This window comes from Lissotriton vulgaris, chromosome 10, assembly GCF_964263255.1.
Source record: "Lissotriton vulgaris chromosome 10, aLisVul1.2, whole genome shotgun sequence".
Classification (NCBI taxonomy): Eukaryota; Metazoa; Chordata; class Amphibia; order Caudata; family Salamandridae; genus Lissotriton; species Lissotriton vulgaris.
Window position 1 is genome coordinate 258,832,495 of NC_141698.1, and position 17,714 is coordinate 258,850,208.

A 17,714-nucleotide genomic window follows, 5' to 3' on the forward strand; every position below is an offset into this window, starting at 1 on the left:
CTATGCTTAAATCACCACATCCGCAGAATCTCAAAATCCCAGCAGCTCTGGCCATATGTAATCTTTTAAGTACTGTGTATCCCTATCCCTGGCATTTCAAGTATCACACTGGATTGGTGTTTGTCAGGAAGTTTGCCAATGAAGCTTAGAAAGGAAGGTTGTAGGGCCCATGTGAAACATATTATATTTTTCTACTTTTATATGGACCTTGGGTGGGCCAGGATGCTGCCTTGGAAGGGCCTGGCCACCTGGCCCCCTGCTAGAACCGGGCCTGGACACCTGCTAGAACTGGGCCTGTTTGTTTCATGTTTTTTGGTCCCACACAGATCTACAATCATACTGATCGGCAGTGTGGATGCGCTTGTGTCTTCCCGGTTCCTTGGACATCAAGATGTGACTGACATACAGGACCTAGACACTGATACTCACAGATGGCTTGGCACCACTCTGCCGGTGGCAGAGCCGTGTATTTTCAGACATAGGCACCAAACTACGGAGCATATTATCAAGGACCGGTGTTAAAATTATCGCTGTTTTATCGGCAGGAAACTGCAGATAAAATGGTGATAATGGGCTTGATAATACGCCCTTGTTAATTCCCATAGAAGCCCATGTTAACACCAGAACATGGGCTTCTATGGGAATTAACAAGGGCGTATTATCAAGCCCATTATCGCCGTTTTATCGGCAGTTTCCTGCCGATAAAACAGCGATAATTTTAACAATGGTCCTTGATAATATGCCCCAACCTCCCCTACTGTTGCAAATGGCTGAAAGTGCTAAATAGAGTGTGTCTCCATGACTTAACTACCGATACATTGAATGATTAGCTAGAGGTGTTCAGGAGGGCATTGGGTGCCTTCATCGCCGCGGTAGTAAGTGATGACTAAACTCTGCCTCCCTCTATGATTTCTTCTTTCTCAACTATGCGTACACCAGTGCATATTAGACTTGATCTATCTCTTCTAAACGCTTTTATGAGACTCCTTTGGGGCGCCCTCCTGTTGCTGAATCCCCTCGGGCTAAATATATGTCTTTATCATGGAATGTATATGTTGTAAACTATATGACTATATGTACGTTAACTACATCGATACGTCGCTGTACTTACTTGTTAATGTAGAATTGTATCACTGCATTATGGAGCCACTATGTTGTATTGGATCATGAAGAAAACGGACATTCGTGTATCTCCTCATTTTGCCTTGTTGGTTTTACCCCCTTCCCTCCCCTCCTCCCCATCCCTTCCCTATGTGTTGTCCTTCACCTCTCCTTCTTTCCCCACTATGCAGCAACAGTTAAGATCTGCTCTTACTATGTTCACCCTTTACGAAACGAAGGCAGCTACAAGACTGCCTTTCCTGTGATTTATATATTCATACATATTGCTGTGTAATTATTCATTCTAAAAATGCCTAACATAAGAAATTCAGCTGCTAAAATCTTCAAGAGGAACATGAAAGGTATTTTTGCACACCATGTAATTCAAAATAGCCAGGGCACGGGTAACCAGCCCTCAGAATCATTGTGGGACCTCTGCTTTGAGGAGGCAGCAAAACCGGCGCATTGGGCAATCTGCTTACTGTTTCTTTTTACTGCTGTTCATAAGGAGACGTCTCATGACTATTAATGAGGCGAAGCACAGGCACCTCACTACACACTGCCCGAGTTCACATCAAATGGTCGCTGTTTCTGCACTGGCGTAACGAAAAGTGAGGGGGCCTCCCTGCACAGTACTTAGGGGGGCCCCCTCCGAGCTCAATCAGGAGCTCTTCCGGCCAGAGGGCAGTGCCGAGGGGGCCCCTTGGAGCTAGCCCCCCATCCCCCGCACTGCATGGGCTGCGGGTGCCTGTGTTACGCCCCTGTGTTTCTGTCACTACGCAAAGGGACGGGCTGATGAAAGGTCTAAGCAGAGCAAATGCAGAACTGCACATCTGCCTGGTTCGCTGGCCGTATTTATAATCAATTTGGGCAAAGAGCCCAGGTACTATAAAGCATTCAGTCAAATAAATATAAAGGCACTGGAGACAGGTGGGGGCCAGATTAGACCAAACAGGTTCAGTGGCCAATGGTGAACACATTTTGAATTTCACGGCGGTCTGCCCAGTGCGCAACCATTGGTTGCCATTATGACCAGTGGGGTCGCCTGGGCAGTCGTCAGGAGATGTTAAATAATGGGCAAGGCTAGCTGCATACACATTGCTGCCTGGTTGCAACTGACGCCTGCACAACATGGCCCTTGCCCCTTTTTCAAACACCAGAGTTCATCTTTTCACCACCCTCCCATACCTTTATTAAGTGCACTTAGTGGTGCCTTTGATCATTGTTGGTAGAGGGTAGGGGCAGGGGAAAAGTCATGTTTGGCCTCAAAACAGGTAGACAACCTGGGCATCAGGAATATAAGTGCGGGCGAATTCAAGATGGAATTGGATTTTTAAGCCTTTAGCTGAAGCCAGGGAAGGGGTACTACGTCTCCACTTGAGCACTGGGGATGCCCACTACAGTGATACCGCCAGGGTACTCCATTTCACAGCCCTGGGGATACTGAGGGATGGTGGCTGTGCAGGGGACCAAGCTATGGCCTGTTTGCCAAGGCCCATCTCCCAATGGGTTCCCAAGGGAATCCCTGTATTGGGTGGCTCTGGCATGATTGTTTGGGGGAACAGCTGTTATGTTGGCCCAAGCTCCCTCTGTCTTGAGGGGACAGGTAAGTTTGCCTTGTAGAGGACGCCTTATGGAGGGACCAGTGAGGTGTTTGTCCTGGGTCCAAGTAAATTGAATCAGTTGATGCCACAAGGGCTTGAGGAGTGGTCAATCATGACTCCTTTGGAGTATTTGCTAGGACATTCAAAGTATTAGCTGTGGGGCATTTGCTAGGAAATGTAATCTATTAGTTATGCCCATGTGATAATCACAATGCTGTACTGTACATATTGCAACTTTAGATGAAAACTAAAATTTGATGTGATTATGAGGCGTTGAGGTGTAATAAATACAGCCAGAGAATGGTATATTCTCTAATGTAAGAAATCTGGCTTGCATTGGGGTTTTTTGTAGAATCTTTTATACATGTTGATAAATGTGTAAATGCCTGTCTGGTTTGAGGTGTGACCGGTCTCACTGCGGTCCCCCACGTGTAATCAATCAGGCATTTCAGAATGTGCAAATGCTCGGGCAGTGAAAACTCTCCAGATAATCTTTAACCAGTCTCTCTCCTTTACATCTCAGAACTATGCAAGGAAGAGCTACTGCAATTATTGCAAACTTCTTCATTTACTGCTGACTGGCAGCAAACCGGAGAGAATGCTGCAGGCAGTTCTGCCTTTCCTCACCATCCCCTAAATCGTTCCTGCCACAACATATTAAAGGAAATTAGGGTAGAGCTAGGCTTAACGTTCTTTTTAGTTTGATACGCTGCTTTGAAAAAGAAAGGCAATGTTGTCTTATTATTTAGAGTGACGTTGTACTAGTCTATAAGATTAGCAAGTTCCTCAGGAACAGCCTTCTAAGGAGTGCAGGAGGAGCCGGATTTTCTATTCTCATTTGAAAACTTGGGATGTGTAGTTTGCACACGGCTGTTCCACAAATGGGAACGCAATTAGCAATGCTATCTATCAATCGGTCGCACTGTAGACTGTCTTTTTGCAAGAGGACACAGAACTACCTGCCTAATTAATATTAATTATGCAGTTCGCTATTTGCAAACCCTCTGATTGGCTATGCACACAAGGATGGTTGACTGCAAGGAAGTGCAGATCACCATCCTTGGGTTAGCATTCTCAAATGGGAAACATGTTTTTTAAAAGAAGCCTATATTTGCCAAGGCTCAAGGGATTGGAGCAGGAAGTCATCTTTCAGGCCACTCCTGCCCAGATGTCTGACACAATACCGAACAGGGCAGCTACCCAACGGGGACAGCTTCCCATTTCCAAATTAGCTACGCCTGCTTTGTGGTGTCAGTAAGTTTTCAATGGTTTGAACCATTCATACATATGAATGTGAATCAGTCCCCGTTCAGGCTCCCTCCTATTTGCAATTCAGAATGAGCGTATAAACAACTTTCGAGGTTCAGAAAGGCTTTTCAAAATTGTAAAAGCGGCTCAATGCATGGGCAAACAACATTTTGAAGTTGCTAATCCAGTGATTTTGTGAATTGCAGACTGCAAAAGGTTTTGTATATCTGGCCATAGATCACTTAAGAGATCTTTGAAGATTCTACTGTTCAACCAATCATGATTCATCTTCCTATGCAGCCCTCCTACTGGATGCTAGGCGCCCTGATGTAGCTTAGTGTTAAATGAGACACTAAAACATTCTTTAAATTCATTATATAGTAATAATAATAACAATACTAAAAAGTACTATTACTATTACTGATAATAATGATAATAAATAGATGGCCAATTGACAGCCAAGAATGGAAACTGATGAGAGACAGAGTCCAACTATAATCTCCCATAATAAATGCACAATACACTTCCCACATGACTGCTGAAGACTATCTTTATTAAGTTTGACTGTACAGCAGTAAACAGTTTCTAGAAATTCATATCTGTGGTAGAAAATCATAAGACATATTTACAAACATATAAACATTGGAATAGTCTTCTGTAAACTGAAGCTGCCATTACACCCTGTATGCCACCTTTTCCATGGGGTCAACGCTTTGTGAAATCTCCACCTAAAAAAAGAAAAAAGAAAACAACACATTATGACGAAGAAGACAGAAAACGTCAGCAGGAGGATGGAATCCTGTGTAGACTCTGGGCCTCATTTATGAAAAGTGACGCATCGCTGCGTCGAAACAGCGATGCGTCACTTTTCATTGCACCTTCCATGCGACATATTTACAGTATGACGCATAATTGCACAAGGAGTTACAGATACGTCAGTATTTCTGACGTATCTTCATGGCGCAAAAGTGATGCTTTGCTGGAGTGTGTCACAAAAGTGACGCAACTCCATCAATGTATTCTTTCACATGGAGCAAGCCCCATGTTAAAGGGCCTGCGTCAGTCTTACGCCTGCTGTGAGGCAGGCGTATAAAAAATTGACACCTTTGCGTCCTAGAAGTGGCGCAGTGAAATCTTATAGATTTCACTGCGGCACTTCTATGACCTTTTCTTGCATCAGAATGCCCCCCTGCATACATTATACCTGGCGCAGGTATAATGTAGCGCAGGGGTTTACAAAGTGACGCATCTACCTAGATGCGTCACTTTGTAAATTTGGTGCAACAAGGCACATTTTTTACACTGCTGGTGCGTCACAAAAAGTGACGCCCCAGCGGCGTAAAGTGACGCACAGCCTCATAAATGAGGCCCTCAGGCTTTCTGTGAACCTGGAAGTACCATGCAGTGATGGAGCACAGCGAAGCTGAGGCCAGAATGAGAGGTCAATGAGAGCGTGGGGGCCGGGGGACACAGGGTGTGAGATGAGAAAGCGGGTGGTAAAATACAGGGGAATGGGGTAAAAGAGAGAGAAAAGAGGGGTGGGTGAGAGGAATGAGTCACTCCAATGCACTGCAAAGCATTGACTGACATTAGCAAACAATACACTTTGAGACCGAAATGTTCCTGGGTTGGAAAAAAACAAGAATAGGCAGGAAAGCCATCAATTCAGGAGTAGTAAAGCGAGATAAGAGAGCAACACAATTCAATCATGAGAGACGAGCAGACCTGAAGTCTACTCTAAGTATATGTAATGGTATGGAAACTTTAGGTCTCGAAAAACTGAAGCCAAAATCTTAAACATATGACACTTGGGGGTTATACAGGTGCCCTGGATACCAGCAAGAGTAAGCAAAATATAATATTGGGTAAATTTCCTATTCATGCACATATGAACTCCATGATGTAGGTCTTTTGAGATAATATCCTCACCTCTTCATTTGTTCATAGTGTGTACTTCACGCTTGCCATCTGCATACTGCCCCTTCCTACCCATGTCCAAAACCACCTCAGCAAAATTTCACAACCAACACCTTCCTCACCTATATTGCAATCTGAAATGATGTGTTGTGAAATAGTAAGTTAGTCTGATATTTGTATCGTGTGGAAACATCAAGCGCCATAAAAAATCATAAACAGATTAAACCAATGGAAAATAGAGATGTTGAGGTGGAAGTTTGTCCAATATCGTGACCTTCCAGTGCGACGTCCTAAGTGCGAAGGGTATGTCCAGATGTCAGTTCTGTGCTCACTGTACTATAGGACTCAATCTATACATAAATGACAATATTGAAGTTTGTTCAATATTGTGACCTCCAAGTGAGACACCATACGAGTGAAGGGGATGTCTGTGCATTCTACAACCTATTCTGCCGTGTCTCCTGTTGACCTTTGCTGACTTTTTGCCCGACGAGGATCGCCAAAATCTGGGTCTCTGCCCACCCGCCTCCCGCCGCCTGACTCCTTTTCCACCTTGGGGTTTGGCCGCCGAGTGGAGCGCGGTGTGAGGGCCAAAAGACCACAAGACCCAGCATCCTTAGCGGCACACACCGCGACATTTGCGCAAGGAGGCGCTCAAATACAGCATCACCCCCGTCTAGCGGGACGCCGGGCGAAGCCCAGGCCAAGGGCGGGCCCGTTTAAGCCCGTTCAATACCGGGTAAGACTGGACTGGGCCACCCTATTGACATTTATATTCAAATCACCTCCCTTCCATGTGATATATAACCCATTGTTGCTTTGTTGTGTCCCGGTGCTGCTTACTATCCTTTTAAACTCTGTGTACCTTTATTGTAAGCATGTCGCCTAGAACTACAAGAAGCAGTAAGCCATCTCATGCTGCTCAGACTATCGGTCCAATTGACCAATTTATTGCAAGGGCTAATGATGCTATAAATCAAGGTGTCCTCTTGTTAGAAAGGAGGGTTTCCCAAGATCCAGCCACAGCCAAACGTTCCTCCTTGGGACTATTGGCTGCAGCTAAAACCCCGCTGCGCAATTTAGACTCTGGCGCACCATTGGACTCCCACACTGTCCCAGGCACTGTGGACCTGTTGGTGTCCATTGATCTTTCAGCCACCCAATTATCACAGTCTCCCACACCCCAATCCCCCTTATCACTCGAGAGAACTCCGACTCTCTTTACAAATCTGAGTGGGGAGGACTCCCATAGTACCAATACTAGGAGTCTGAGGGAGGGAGCTATACCGAAAAAAAGAAAGGGGAAAAAAGGGAAAAAGAACTCGCCCCAGAAACCCAATTCTCAGGCCTATCAAGAATCTTCGACTCAACTCACTATACAATCGTCACCCCTTAAACAAGGTATTAACCAATCCCCGTTACCTCAGCAAGAGGCTAATTCTACAACACCAGATATTATTAATCTTTCATCCAACATGCCTAACCTTAGCCTTAGCGATAACGTGGGAAGAGGGCATGACCCTCGTACCCAAGATAACCATTTATTGGATACATTAGAGGCACTAATTAAGTTACACATGCAACCCATCAAGCTATCCTTGTCCAAAATAGAAAAAACATTAGAAATGCTAATCTCAGAATTCAAAACTAAGAAGAGTTCAATTCTTACTCCTCCTGTGGCCCAAACACTCAATCCTAAACCTATCAAAACAGGGGCAACAACGACACACCAAACACACCAAGCACCCAAATCTGTGACTACTACTGCAGTAGTTCACCAAAAACCATCAACTACAGCTGTGCAGCAAACGATACCAACTACTGCTGCGAAAAAGGGCCCTGTTACACCATCAGTTCCAGCCTCACCCCCAGTCCCAGCCCCCATTCGTACTCTAACTCACCCCCCCAATCTAGCAAAAACTCCTGCAACTAAAAATGCCGCCTACAACACTAGACGAAAAGGCGGTCGCTCGTTCCACCTCCCCCCAGAAGCTACCCCATTTGTTGTCATCATGACCGGGGTTCCTGAGTTAAACCCAAACTCAGAGGAACCAGGTTGGTCCCTAAAAAATAAAGTGTTACATTGGCTATCAGCTAATAGGCCCCTCCCTCCATACTCCAATAACAGAGTTACAACGGTCCGCAGGGTCCCTTGGGTAGGTAAAGAACTGAAAACAATTCATGGGGACTGTGTAATTATTAACTTTGAAGATCCCCAGGCAGTTGAACATATTTGCTCCTGGGGCTCCCAAACAACATCAGACGGAATAGGCACCAAAAGATTGTCTTTTTTCTATCCTCCAGCTAACCGCTATGCTTCAGGTCCAGAATGGAACTGGACCCAGGTAGGAAGCTGGAACAGAAGATCTGATTGGGTAGACTGGGCGGGTCAAGGGGGCAGAGACACTGCGCCATCCTTTGCCTGGAGGGGTGTTCCCACGTATAACAGATATGATTGCCTGGAGATGGTGGATTGACCACCATCTGCTAACAACCAGGATAACGTGATTCCCCCTTCCTCTGGACTACTACCACTTATCTCACCTAGACCTTCATCACTCTTGACCTTACCTACCAGTTCCGTGTCATTACCCCATATCGTTGACACAATGGTATTAGCAGAATCACATTCTCAACTATGCTCTGAAACCCAGCCCACCTCTGTCACTGAAGACAACCACATTTCCTCCCATATTCCATTCCAATCAGGAAGTCCAGTTGCTAACACCTTAACTTCCCCTACTCTATTACTATCAGTACTATACTGGAACGTAGCAGGTCTTCGTTCGAAGATCATTCTTAAATCATGGTTGGACTTTGTATTTATCCATCAGATAATTTGTTTACAGGAGACCTGGGCAATAGATCCAATACATCTACAAGGCTATAAAACATTCCATACCCCAGCAAGCATTACTACCCATGGTAGACCTAAGGGAGGTTTAGCAGTGTATATCTCAAATAATCTGGCAGTAAAGAATATCTCTGTTCTCCATACCACTTTGAATTACCAAATCATAATGGTTATTTTTAACAACTGTACGTCATACTGTTTTATACATTTTTATAATAACCTATCCCCTGTAGACTGTGTGAAAACTGTATCTGGTATTTCCCTTCTTACAAATGAGCAACGATTCAAGCAACCATCATCCGTCTGTAATGTAATATGGTGAGGGGACTTTAACGCCCCATTGTGTGCTAATTACAAGAAAGGCATTTGCGGGCTTTTAGATGAAGAAGATTGTCCATTGACCCACTTTTCCCATTCCCAACTAGGTGACTCTCTTAATGACAGTCTCATCGCATTAGAACTGATGTACGCAAACGATCTTGTAGACCCCCCTGCAGTTTTCAGACCTACTTTCCACGGTAGGGGTTGTTCAAGTACCATAGACTTTATTTTATGTTCCTATATTTTAAAGGGTAAACTCCTTAAGTTTACCACAGGCTCAGAGATCTCAGGTGACCACTTCCCAAACAGTATCATCCTTAAGATAACCATGGACAACTCTCATTCTAACAGGAAGAGTTTATTGACCCAGAAATCTTTGGCCATGGACAGAACCAATGGATTTTCTGTGAAATGGTCCAAGATTGATCCCACAATAATTACTAATAAGGTTATATCCAAGGCACTTCCCTGGATAAACACCTGTTTGGCGTAAGAATCCTCAACTGAGCTGATTATATCTAGTTTCCAGGAGATTCTAAAAGTTATACAGGTTGAACTATTCCGTCATCACAAACCTGACAATCAGACTTCTCCAAGATGGTTTAACTCGGCCTGTCGTAAAGCGTTATCTGCCTTAAAAAAGGCATTGCACAATCCAGTTAGAGATAAAAATGAAATATCTAAACTTAGATTAGAGTACAAACAGGCCCAAATTAACTGTAAAAAGGATCACAAGAAAAAACTTTGGGCCCAATTACACGCGAGCTGCCGAAGTAAGGACAGCTCCCAGTTTTGGCGGGTAGTCAAATCCCCTTTCTTGGCTGATGTTAACTCGCATCAGCACTTGGACATGGCTGTGACTGCAGACGAGTGGGTGACCCACTTTTCAAAGATCTTTAGTGGTTCCCCCTCGGTCTGCACTGCACAGGCTAAGTCGACAGCTGATCCTTCCAAGACGCAGGTATACCCAATAGACCTCCACTTCAGCCTTAGTGAGATTATACAAGCTTTATCTTCCTCAAAAACCAGAAAGGCTCCTGGCCCTGACGGAGTCCCTCTTGACATCTTTGTTACCAACATAGATCTGTGGTCCCCCATCGTCACCCAGGTGATGGCGGCGGTATCAAAAATTGGTCTATTAGACTCCTGGTCCTCTTCCACACTCCTTCCTATTTTCAAAAAGGGAGATAGAAATAATCCAGCCTGTTACAGGTGTATTTCCCTCCTGGATTCCATGGGGAAGGTCGCGGGACGCCTAATCCTGGAACGTCTTCAGGATTGGGCGTCAGAGAACAACATCGTGGCCGACCTTAAGTATGGTTTCCAGGAGGGGCTTGGTACTGTTGAACAGGCTTTAAACTTAACCCTTCTAATAGGCAAGTATGTGGGGGCAAAACAGGGCAACCTATACCTGGTTTATGTCGACCTTAGTGCGGCGTTTGACTGCGTGATACATGCCAGGTTGTGGTCCACCCTAGAAGAATTGGGTGTTGATCCCTCACTCATCAAGTTTCTGCGTGAGCTTTACTCCGACGCCACGGCCTGTGTAAGATACGGGGTAGGCGGAGAACTCTCACCCTCATTTCCAATAACAAGAGGAGTCAGGCAGGGCTGCGTCCTGGCTCCCTTTTTATTTAACCTATATACTAACGGGCTGGAAACAGCCCTGTTAGCAAGGAACCAGGACCTACCTACTATTAACCATCGCCCTATCCCTGCATTACTCTATGCTGACGACTCCGACATACTAGCCAGAACATTAGTTCAGCTGCAAAAACAACTGGATAAATATTGCCAGTTTATGCTTTCTCTGGGGCTAAAAGTGAATAAAAGCAAAACCTTTGTTATGTATACAGGACCGAAGGTAAAGAATCCTAAACCCCTTTATATTGAGCAAGCCAGATTAGAACGAGCTAGGGAATACCCTTATTTAGGTATTTTAATTGACAACCAATTATCTTGGAAAAGAGCGACGGCAAGCAGGAAGCTGCTCTATCAGAGAGCGACCTCGGCGCTTGTCTCTTTTTCTAGGAAATTGGGCAAACCTGCCCCATCTGAGTTGCTTAAAATTTATAATGCCAAATGCCACAGCATAGCAACATATGGCGCAGGCGTCTGGGGCTATGTACCCACAGACGAATTACAAAAAGTCCAAAACGGCTTCTTAAAATACCTACTGGCACTTCCACAGAGTGCTCCAATTTACGGTTGCCATATCCTGCTTGGCATTGACTATCTTTCAGATAACATCAAATGTCAGCCAATTCTCCTATGGCACCGTATCTGGAACAAACCACAATGCCACCTAACACGTTCCTTGATCTCTGACTGCTTAAATATGGTGTGCTGGAAGAAAGTTCCATGGTTAACGTACGTTTTTAATTTCCTAGAGGACCTGAACCTTACACAATACTTCACTGAGCCTTCCTCGCTGGTTGATATAAGCAGAAGTGCTTTGAAAAACCAATGCCTTAACCACCTAAGGGAATTACGCCTTTCTCGTGAAGTAGTCAAGCAAACAAATGTGCAAGTACTGATGGTCCAAGTTTCCCCTGGTATCCAGCCCTACCTTACCTTTTACCTATCCAACTACGAAAAATATTTACTAACTAGGTTTCGTTTTAATTTATTTTTTCGTCTTGCCACTTTTCCCACTGTGTCAAACTGGTCTCTTGACCTAGCCAAATGTCCGTGTGACCAAGTCTCTCCCCAATCGACTATTTATCTTATTTTGTTTTGTCGATACTATGACCAAGCACGCAAGCGTTGGATTATCCCACTTCTGCGCCAAATGGGGTTGAGGACATGCCGTCCAGCATTCTTGGCACTCCAGCTGTTAGATTCACAATATGTGGCCAAGAACGTAGCTCTTTTTCTAAAATCATGTTTAACGACTCGCAGCATAATGGGGATAATGTCTAACTGAATCTATATTCATCTGAATTAACTTGTATATAGATTTTATGTAAAGTCTTTTTATATACTATTTTGTAATGCAATAATGTGATTTTATGTAAATGTATTTAAATTGTATGATGTACTTTTTATGATTATCTAAATGTTAATCGAATAAAAGTTTTGAACTGAACTGAACTGAAGGGGATGTCTAGATGTCAGTTCTGTGCTAACTGTACTATAGGACTCAATTTATGCCTCACGGATCAGGTCAAAGTAGTCTGGAACTGGTCTGGATTATCTTTGCTCAGATTGGACCTGGCCTGGCAGTTCAGGCTGGACGTTTCATGCAGGACCAATGTTGATATACATATGGCTGGTCTCAGAGTAGGTTGCAGGGAACATGTTTGGCTAGACATGTTGCATTTTTGGATTACGGTGAGCACGGTGCATTTTTGTCGTACTTTATTGTATGGTGACAGCAAACACGTTTGTATCCCTGTGAGAAAGAGGTACATAATATGGAGGTTATCAAAGCCTGCTATACAACATTGTGAATTGAGGGGCTTCTTCATAGCATTCCTGAGGCCCTTTGAAGTGGACCAGACTCTGGCAAGTGGAGGACAGGAGGCAGATGGCCACTTTGAAGTGTAGAGGCAGTCCCAGTGAGGAAAGCTCTGCTTCTGTTGTGCCTATGCGTTGGACCGCCTGAGAGTAAGATTTCAGCCATACCTCTGCTTCCTATTGACAGCAGGGAACAAATACCGAGGCTTGGCTAGGTTGGGAGGGACATACAAAAATATAGGAGTTGCCTGTAATTTTCCCCCATGTGGACCTGTGGAACACATAATTGTCTGCAAAATTAAGGTACATAATGGGTGAAAATCCAGGTCAGGGTTCTCATCAAATTGACAGGACCAGGTCAGCAGGGTGGGTGACAGCTGCCCGAGCACCAGAGACAGGATCTTTTATTGCTGTTTTCCTTCCAGATTGGGACAATGGGGGCAAGAACTATGCCTGAAACGCTACTGCCTTCTGGAGTTATCATTCCAGCTGACTTGTGACCAAGGTACAGTCAACGCATTTGTGTCCTAATCTTGATGGAGAAGATTAATCTGTGTTGAGGGTAATTCCCTTGAAAAGGGGTGTTACCACGGTGCATGGCAAGAGAAGGATGTCTAGAAAAGGACAGCCCCATTGTGCAATAATGACAAAAAACTAAAATGAATCAATTCTACGGATTGGGAGGCCTTTGGAAAGCAGCATTGGTGTTTGGAGACCATCATTAAGAGCAAGATGCTGTAAACCCTGTGGACATCTATAAACTAGAGACACTAAAAGAAGGCACTACTTGTTTTATTCATCTCATCTGCCACAGCAGCAGGTGCCTGGGAATACAAAGGCACCTACCATGTCCAAAAAATCCAATAGAGAATTAAGTATTTCCCTTGGAGAGCCCCTGTTATTGTGGGCACCACCAGAGGACCTCAAACTCAGCCATACTGTTTCCCCTTTTTTGAAGAGGAGGCTCGACAAAGTATCTTTCTACGTCAGGAGACCCCCAGTTTGGAGTTAGTGGCTGAGTGATCGGGGTGTCTAGGCCCACAAAAAGGTGTCTTGCATACTTCCTGCATACATGCCTTTCAGACCAGACAGCCTTTGTTGTGGTCTTCCTTTAAACTTTAGATTTTTCCTCTCATGTTTGTTGAAATTCGTTTTTGCTGGCCTTAGGACTCTGTGCAGTTTACAACTGCTAACTAGGGCCAAAGTGCTTGTACACACTCCACTAAACATGGTAACATTGTCTTACACCCCATTTGAACATTTAATTTACGTAGAAGTCCCTAGTAAATTTGGACTATATGCACCCGGGACAGTACTTTAAATCCTACTAGTGTGCCTGCAGCCCTTATTGTGTCAGCCACTGAAGTAGCCATTTAAAACATGTCACTGCCTGCCATTGCAGCCTGCGTGCAGGTTTAAACTGCCAATTCCACATGGCAAAATATACTTCTTTCAAGGCCTTATTCTTCTTTTGTAGTACATATAAGTGGTCCCTAAGATAGGCCCTCACCAGCCCATAGGGCAGGTTGCAGTGCATTTAAAAAGTTGGACATGTACTTTTAAAGTTTTGAATGTGCTGGTAGTGGAAACCGCTTACATTCATGTTTTACTACTGCAAGGCCTACCTCTTCCATAGGATAACATTTGTTTATCCCATTACATTTAATGAGTGCTATCTTTTGATTGGGAACAGGTAGTTCCCAATTACGTTTTAGAAATTTGGCATTTTCATATCCTATTTGGTGCCTGCAGCTTGTCTCCTGGGTCTCATGACTTAAATAAAGTGGCAGTTGGCCTTTGCGTATTCCTCCCAGACAATGAGAGAAAGCATGAGTAGGTTTTGGCAGGATGGGCCATCATGCAGGGTGGGAGGGGCAGAGTTGTTCCCTGCCCCACTACATTTCAAAGAGACTGCCTCCAGCACACTCACAAAGAACATGATACCAGCCTTTTATTACTCTAGACCTCTTGGAGCCTGGACTGTGGAAAGGGGAACATTTAAAGAAACAGATGTTGAAATGCTTATAAGTTTCTCCCACTTCAAAGTCTGGAACCAGACCAATTCTTCAGTTCACTCCTAGATTTGTGGGGGACACTCAAAAAGTCTGCCTTGTATTTCAGAGAACCGCCCTGCTGCTTGAGGCATGCTTTGCACCTCACAGGACTGCCCTGCTGCAAAAAGAGGACTGACCTGCTACTTGAAGCCTACCTTGTACCTTCAGAGGCCTGCCTGCCACATAAGGCTGTCCTTGAGGTTTGAACCCAAGACTACCAGTGTGACTCCAAGGGCTAGTTGGCCCACCTCCTGTTCTGAGCTACAGAAACACAACAACCTTGAACTTGCACTTGGACCCTACCGGAAGTGGGTCCTGCCCTCCGTGCGGTGCCCACACGGTCCTGGACCCTTGGAACTGGTGCTAAAGGTGCCCAAGCAGCTAAAATCCAAAACTTTGGACATGAAAAAAATGTCCACTAAAAAATGGTCCACAAGCCGACAGGAGATCGAGACCTACTGCTCACCGCCCAAGGTGCATTGCCAGGTGGCCAGACTTTGAGGTAGCTCCCCTAAGTTCTTCTCAGAAGCAGCAAATCCTGTTCAGCAGCTTTGGTTTGGAAGCGTATTCGGCTTCTACTGCCCTCATCAGATACAGCCTGCAGCTTTGTCCTTCTAGAGATTTTCCACTTCCCAAAAAAGTGGCAAAGTCCAAACATAGAAATCTGCACTGCAGCTATGTCCAATGGCTCACCAACGACAATAACACCGCCTCCTCAAAGACTGCCAGCTACCTTGCCCCGCTGAACTTTATCTTTACATAATGTTTTTCCAAAATTTCTTCTAAGTCGAAAGGTAAGCCAAGACCAGGCCCAATCCATTTTTTGTATCTGATCCACTCTCCATTGCAGTCGGCCATAGATTTTTACGGTGTCTTGGTCTCACGCAACTAGATGCCCACGATTCGCGCTTTAATCTTTTAGGCACTATTTTTCAGTAAACGTTTTACATTTTTTAATTCTGGTTCTACTGATTGAATTTACTTAATTTTGTTGGCAAATTATTTAGTAAAATGTTCTCTATTTTTCCAAATTGGTGTGTGATTTTTCTTGAGTTGTGTTTTCACTTAATTATAGTTTGTGTGATGCATAAATACCTTTGTTTTTCTTTTTGTATTTTGAAGCTTTGGAAGTTTGTTTAGCAAACTGGTATGAAATATGTTTTATATTGAAATGTCTGTTGCTTTTTTACCAGAGTATTCATCACTGTTGTGACATAGTAACCCTTACGCCAAGCATGGACATCAATTCACCAAAATGCCAAAGGTAGTGGAAGTGACAATGCAAGCCCTTTGACCTCCACTTTCACTCAAACACACATACTTACACATACACCCAAATTCACACATATACACTCTCCCACACATAAACACACTCACCTGAAAGCACGCACACAACATGCATTTAGAAGATTTTTTTATTTACATGAGCTGCCATGGTAGGGCATATTCCAGCTTATTGTACTCCATTCTTATTACACGATTAGTGAATATATTTTATTTATTCACTATTAGTGCAATAAAAAAAAGACAGAGCCCCAGCTGCTCCTAACAGCAAATGGTCTATTTTAAATGCAGGCCCAAAATTGCCCTCAGACAATGAACAGCCTGTTAGAGAATGTAGCACTGTCTGTTTGAAGCTGCCAGTCCACCTTTTACTGCGGGCAGCGACACAGTGTCTCTTTTTAAAAGAGGACAGGGAATCCCCTGCACACAAGTGTAGGGAGGGAAATTTGAAATTCCGCTAGTGTTTATGAAGAGAAAAAAAGCCTTGTTCCCTTGGATTGTATAGTGGGGATTTGGTTTCTGTTTCCAGTTGTCTCTATCACCAAGGAACCACTTATGACATTAGTGTGCTCTCCAAAGCTACACAACATTGACTCAGACTTACTTTGGCAGCTGCTGCACTCACAGCTATGGATCACTGGCAACACCACAGGTTCCACCTCACCGTCTTCGCACTGCAGGGTAAGAATCTGGACAGGACTCACTGGGTCTAGCCGGTAACTACAGCAGTCACAGAGGGTCTGAAGGTATGGCTCCTGCGGGAAGGCAAGGACACGGTGTAAATGATAGCTTTGGGATAGCCTCCGTTCCTTTCTGGAACATGCAGCAGTCACAGTTCTCTGAGCAATTCCCTCTGTCTTAGTATAATCATTAGGTCAAGCTATGTTTTATGCTCTGCTAAAGAATATGTCTGATCCCAGTAAATGTAGTGCAGTGGGTACCACCTAGAAACATACATCTGATCGCCAGTACATGCCAAATTTATGTAGTCTCATAGAACAACATGCGTGATGCATTGGACACCCCATGCTTGGGGAATTTCATATAAGAGCAAGTGTATTCCCACAGACAAACTGTGCTTGGGGAACCGCCCAGCAGCATATTTTAACCCCTTGCCCGTGGCCAGAATTCCGCTCCTGTGCTGGACATTCTGATCGCGGGCGTGGTCATGATGGCTCCCAGCCGTCATCAGCACAGGAGCACTGTGACACATGACGGACGGGAGCCATCATCAGCACGCAAGGGGTTAATGTGCAGATTATGGCCTGTTTGGCAAAACTTCAAGAAAAACTATATAATTCAAAAGACACCCTGCATGAAGGCTTCCAGAAAAAACATATATTAATCAAGATTATATGTTGAAATTCCCAGGCTCGTTTATGCTCACCTCTGGAATGACATTGGTTCGAGAGAGACATCTTCCGCTGCAGTAGCTCACTTCCACCCCGTCAAGATGGCAGCTGCCCTTAGTGATGTTCCTGACCTCAGTGAAGCGCTGGCACACAGCTGCTGGCTCATCTGTGGTCACAAAATGCAAGACCACAAGACAAAGTCAACATAATACTTAAAAAATATTATCATGTTAATGGGTAATTTCTAACCCTATTCCACAAACGGTTCACCTCTCCTAGATCTCCTGTTATCAGGGTGAAAGACACTCAATAAGGAAAATCCTGAATAAATCAGAACAACTTTTTAAATTTGTGGACCCCAGGTTTTTCAAAAAGGTTAGGCTCAAGGTACTGGGGGCCACTTTAAAAAACAGTTTTTTTTATTAGAAAACGTTTTAAAATCCCGTACTATACATGCCAGGCTCCCATCTGGGACTCCCCGGGGACCCCTGCTTGCCTCAAGGACCTTCTTTCTCAGTCA

The 17,714-nt window shown here is 44.4% G+C and overlaps 1 protein-coding gene across 1 annotated transcript in view; it reads right to left on the reverse strand.

Annotated features, from left to right (window-relative positions):
- Positions 1-4,486: 4,486 nt before the first annotated feature.
- Positions 4,487-17,714, reverse strand: part of LOC147685070 (SCO-spondin-like) — a 153,397-nt gene continuing 140,169 nt past the window's right edge. The window contains exons 9-11 of the mRNA XM_086942416.1: positions 17,230-17,360; positions 16,447-16,597; positions 4,487-4,681 (exon numbers count right to left, since the gene is read on the reverse strand). Coding sequence (XP_086798542.1) covers positions 4,659-4,681; positions 16,447-16,597; positions 17,230-17,360 — 305 coding nt within the window. The 3' untranslated portion in view covers positions 4,487-4,658. The remainder of the gene's footprint in view (positions 4,682-16,446; positions 16,598-17,229; positions 17,361-17,714) is intronic.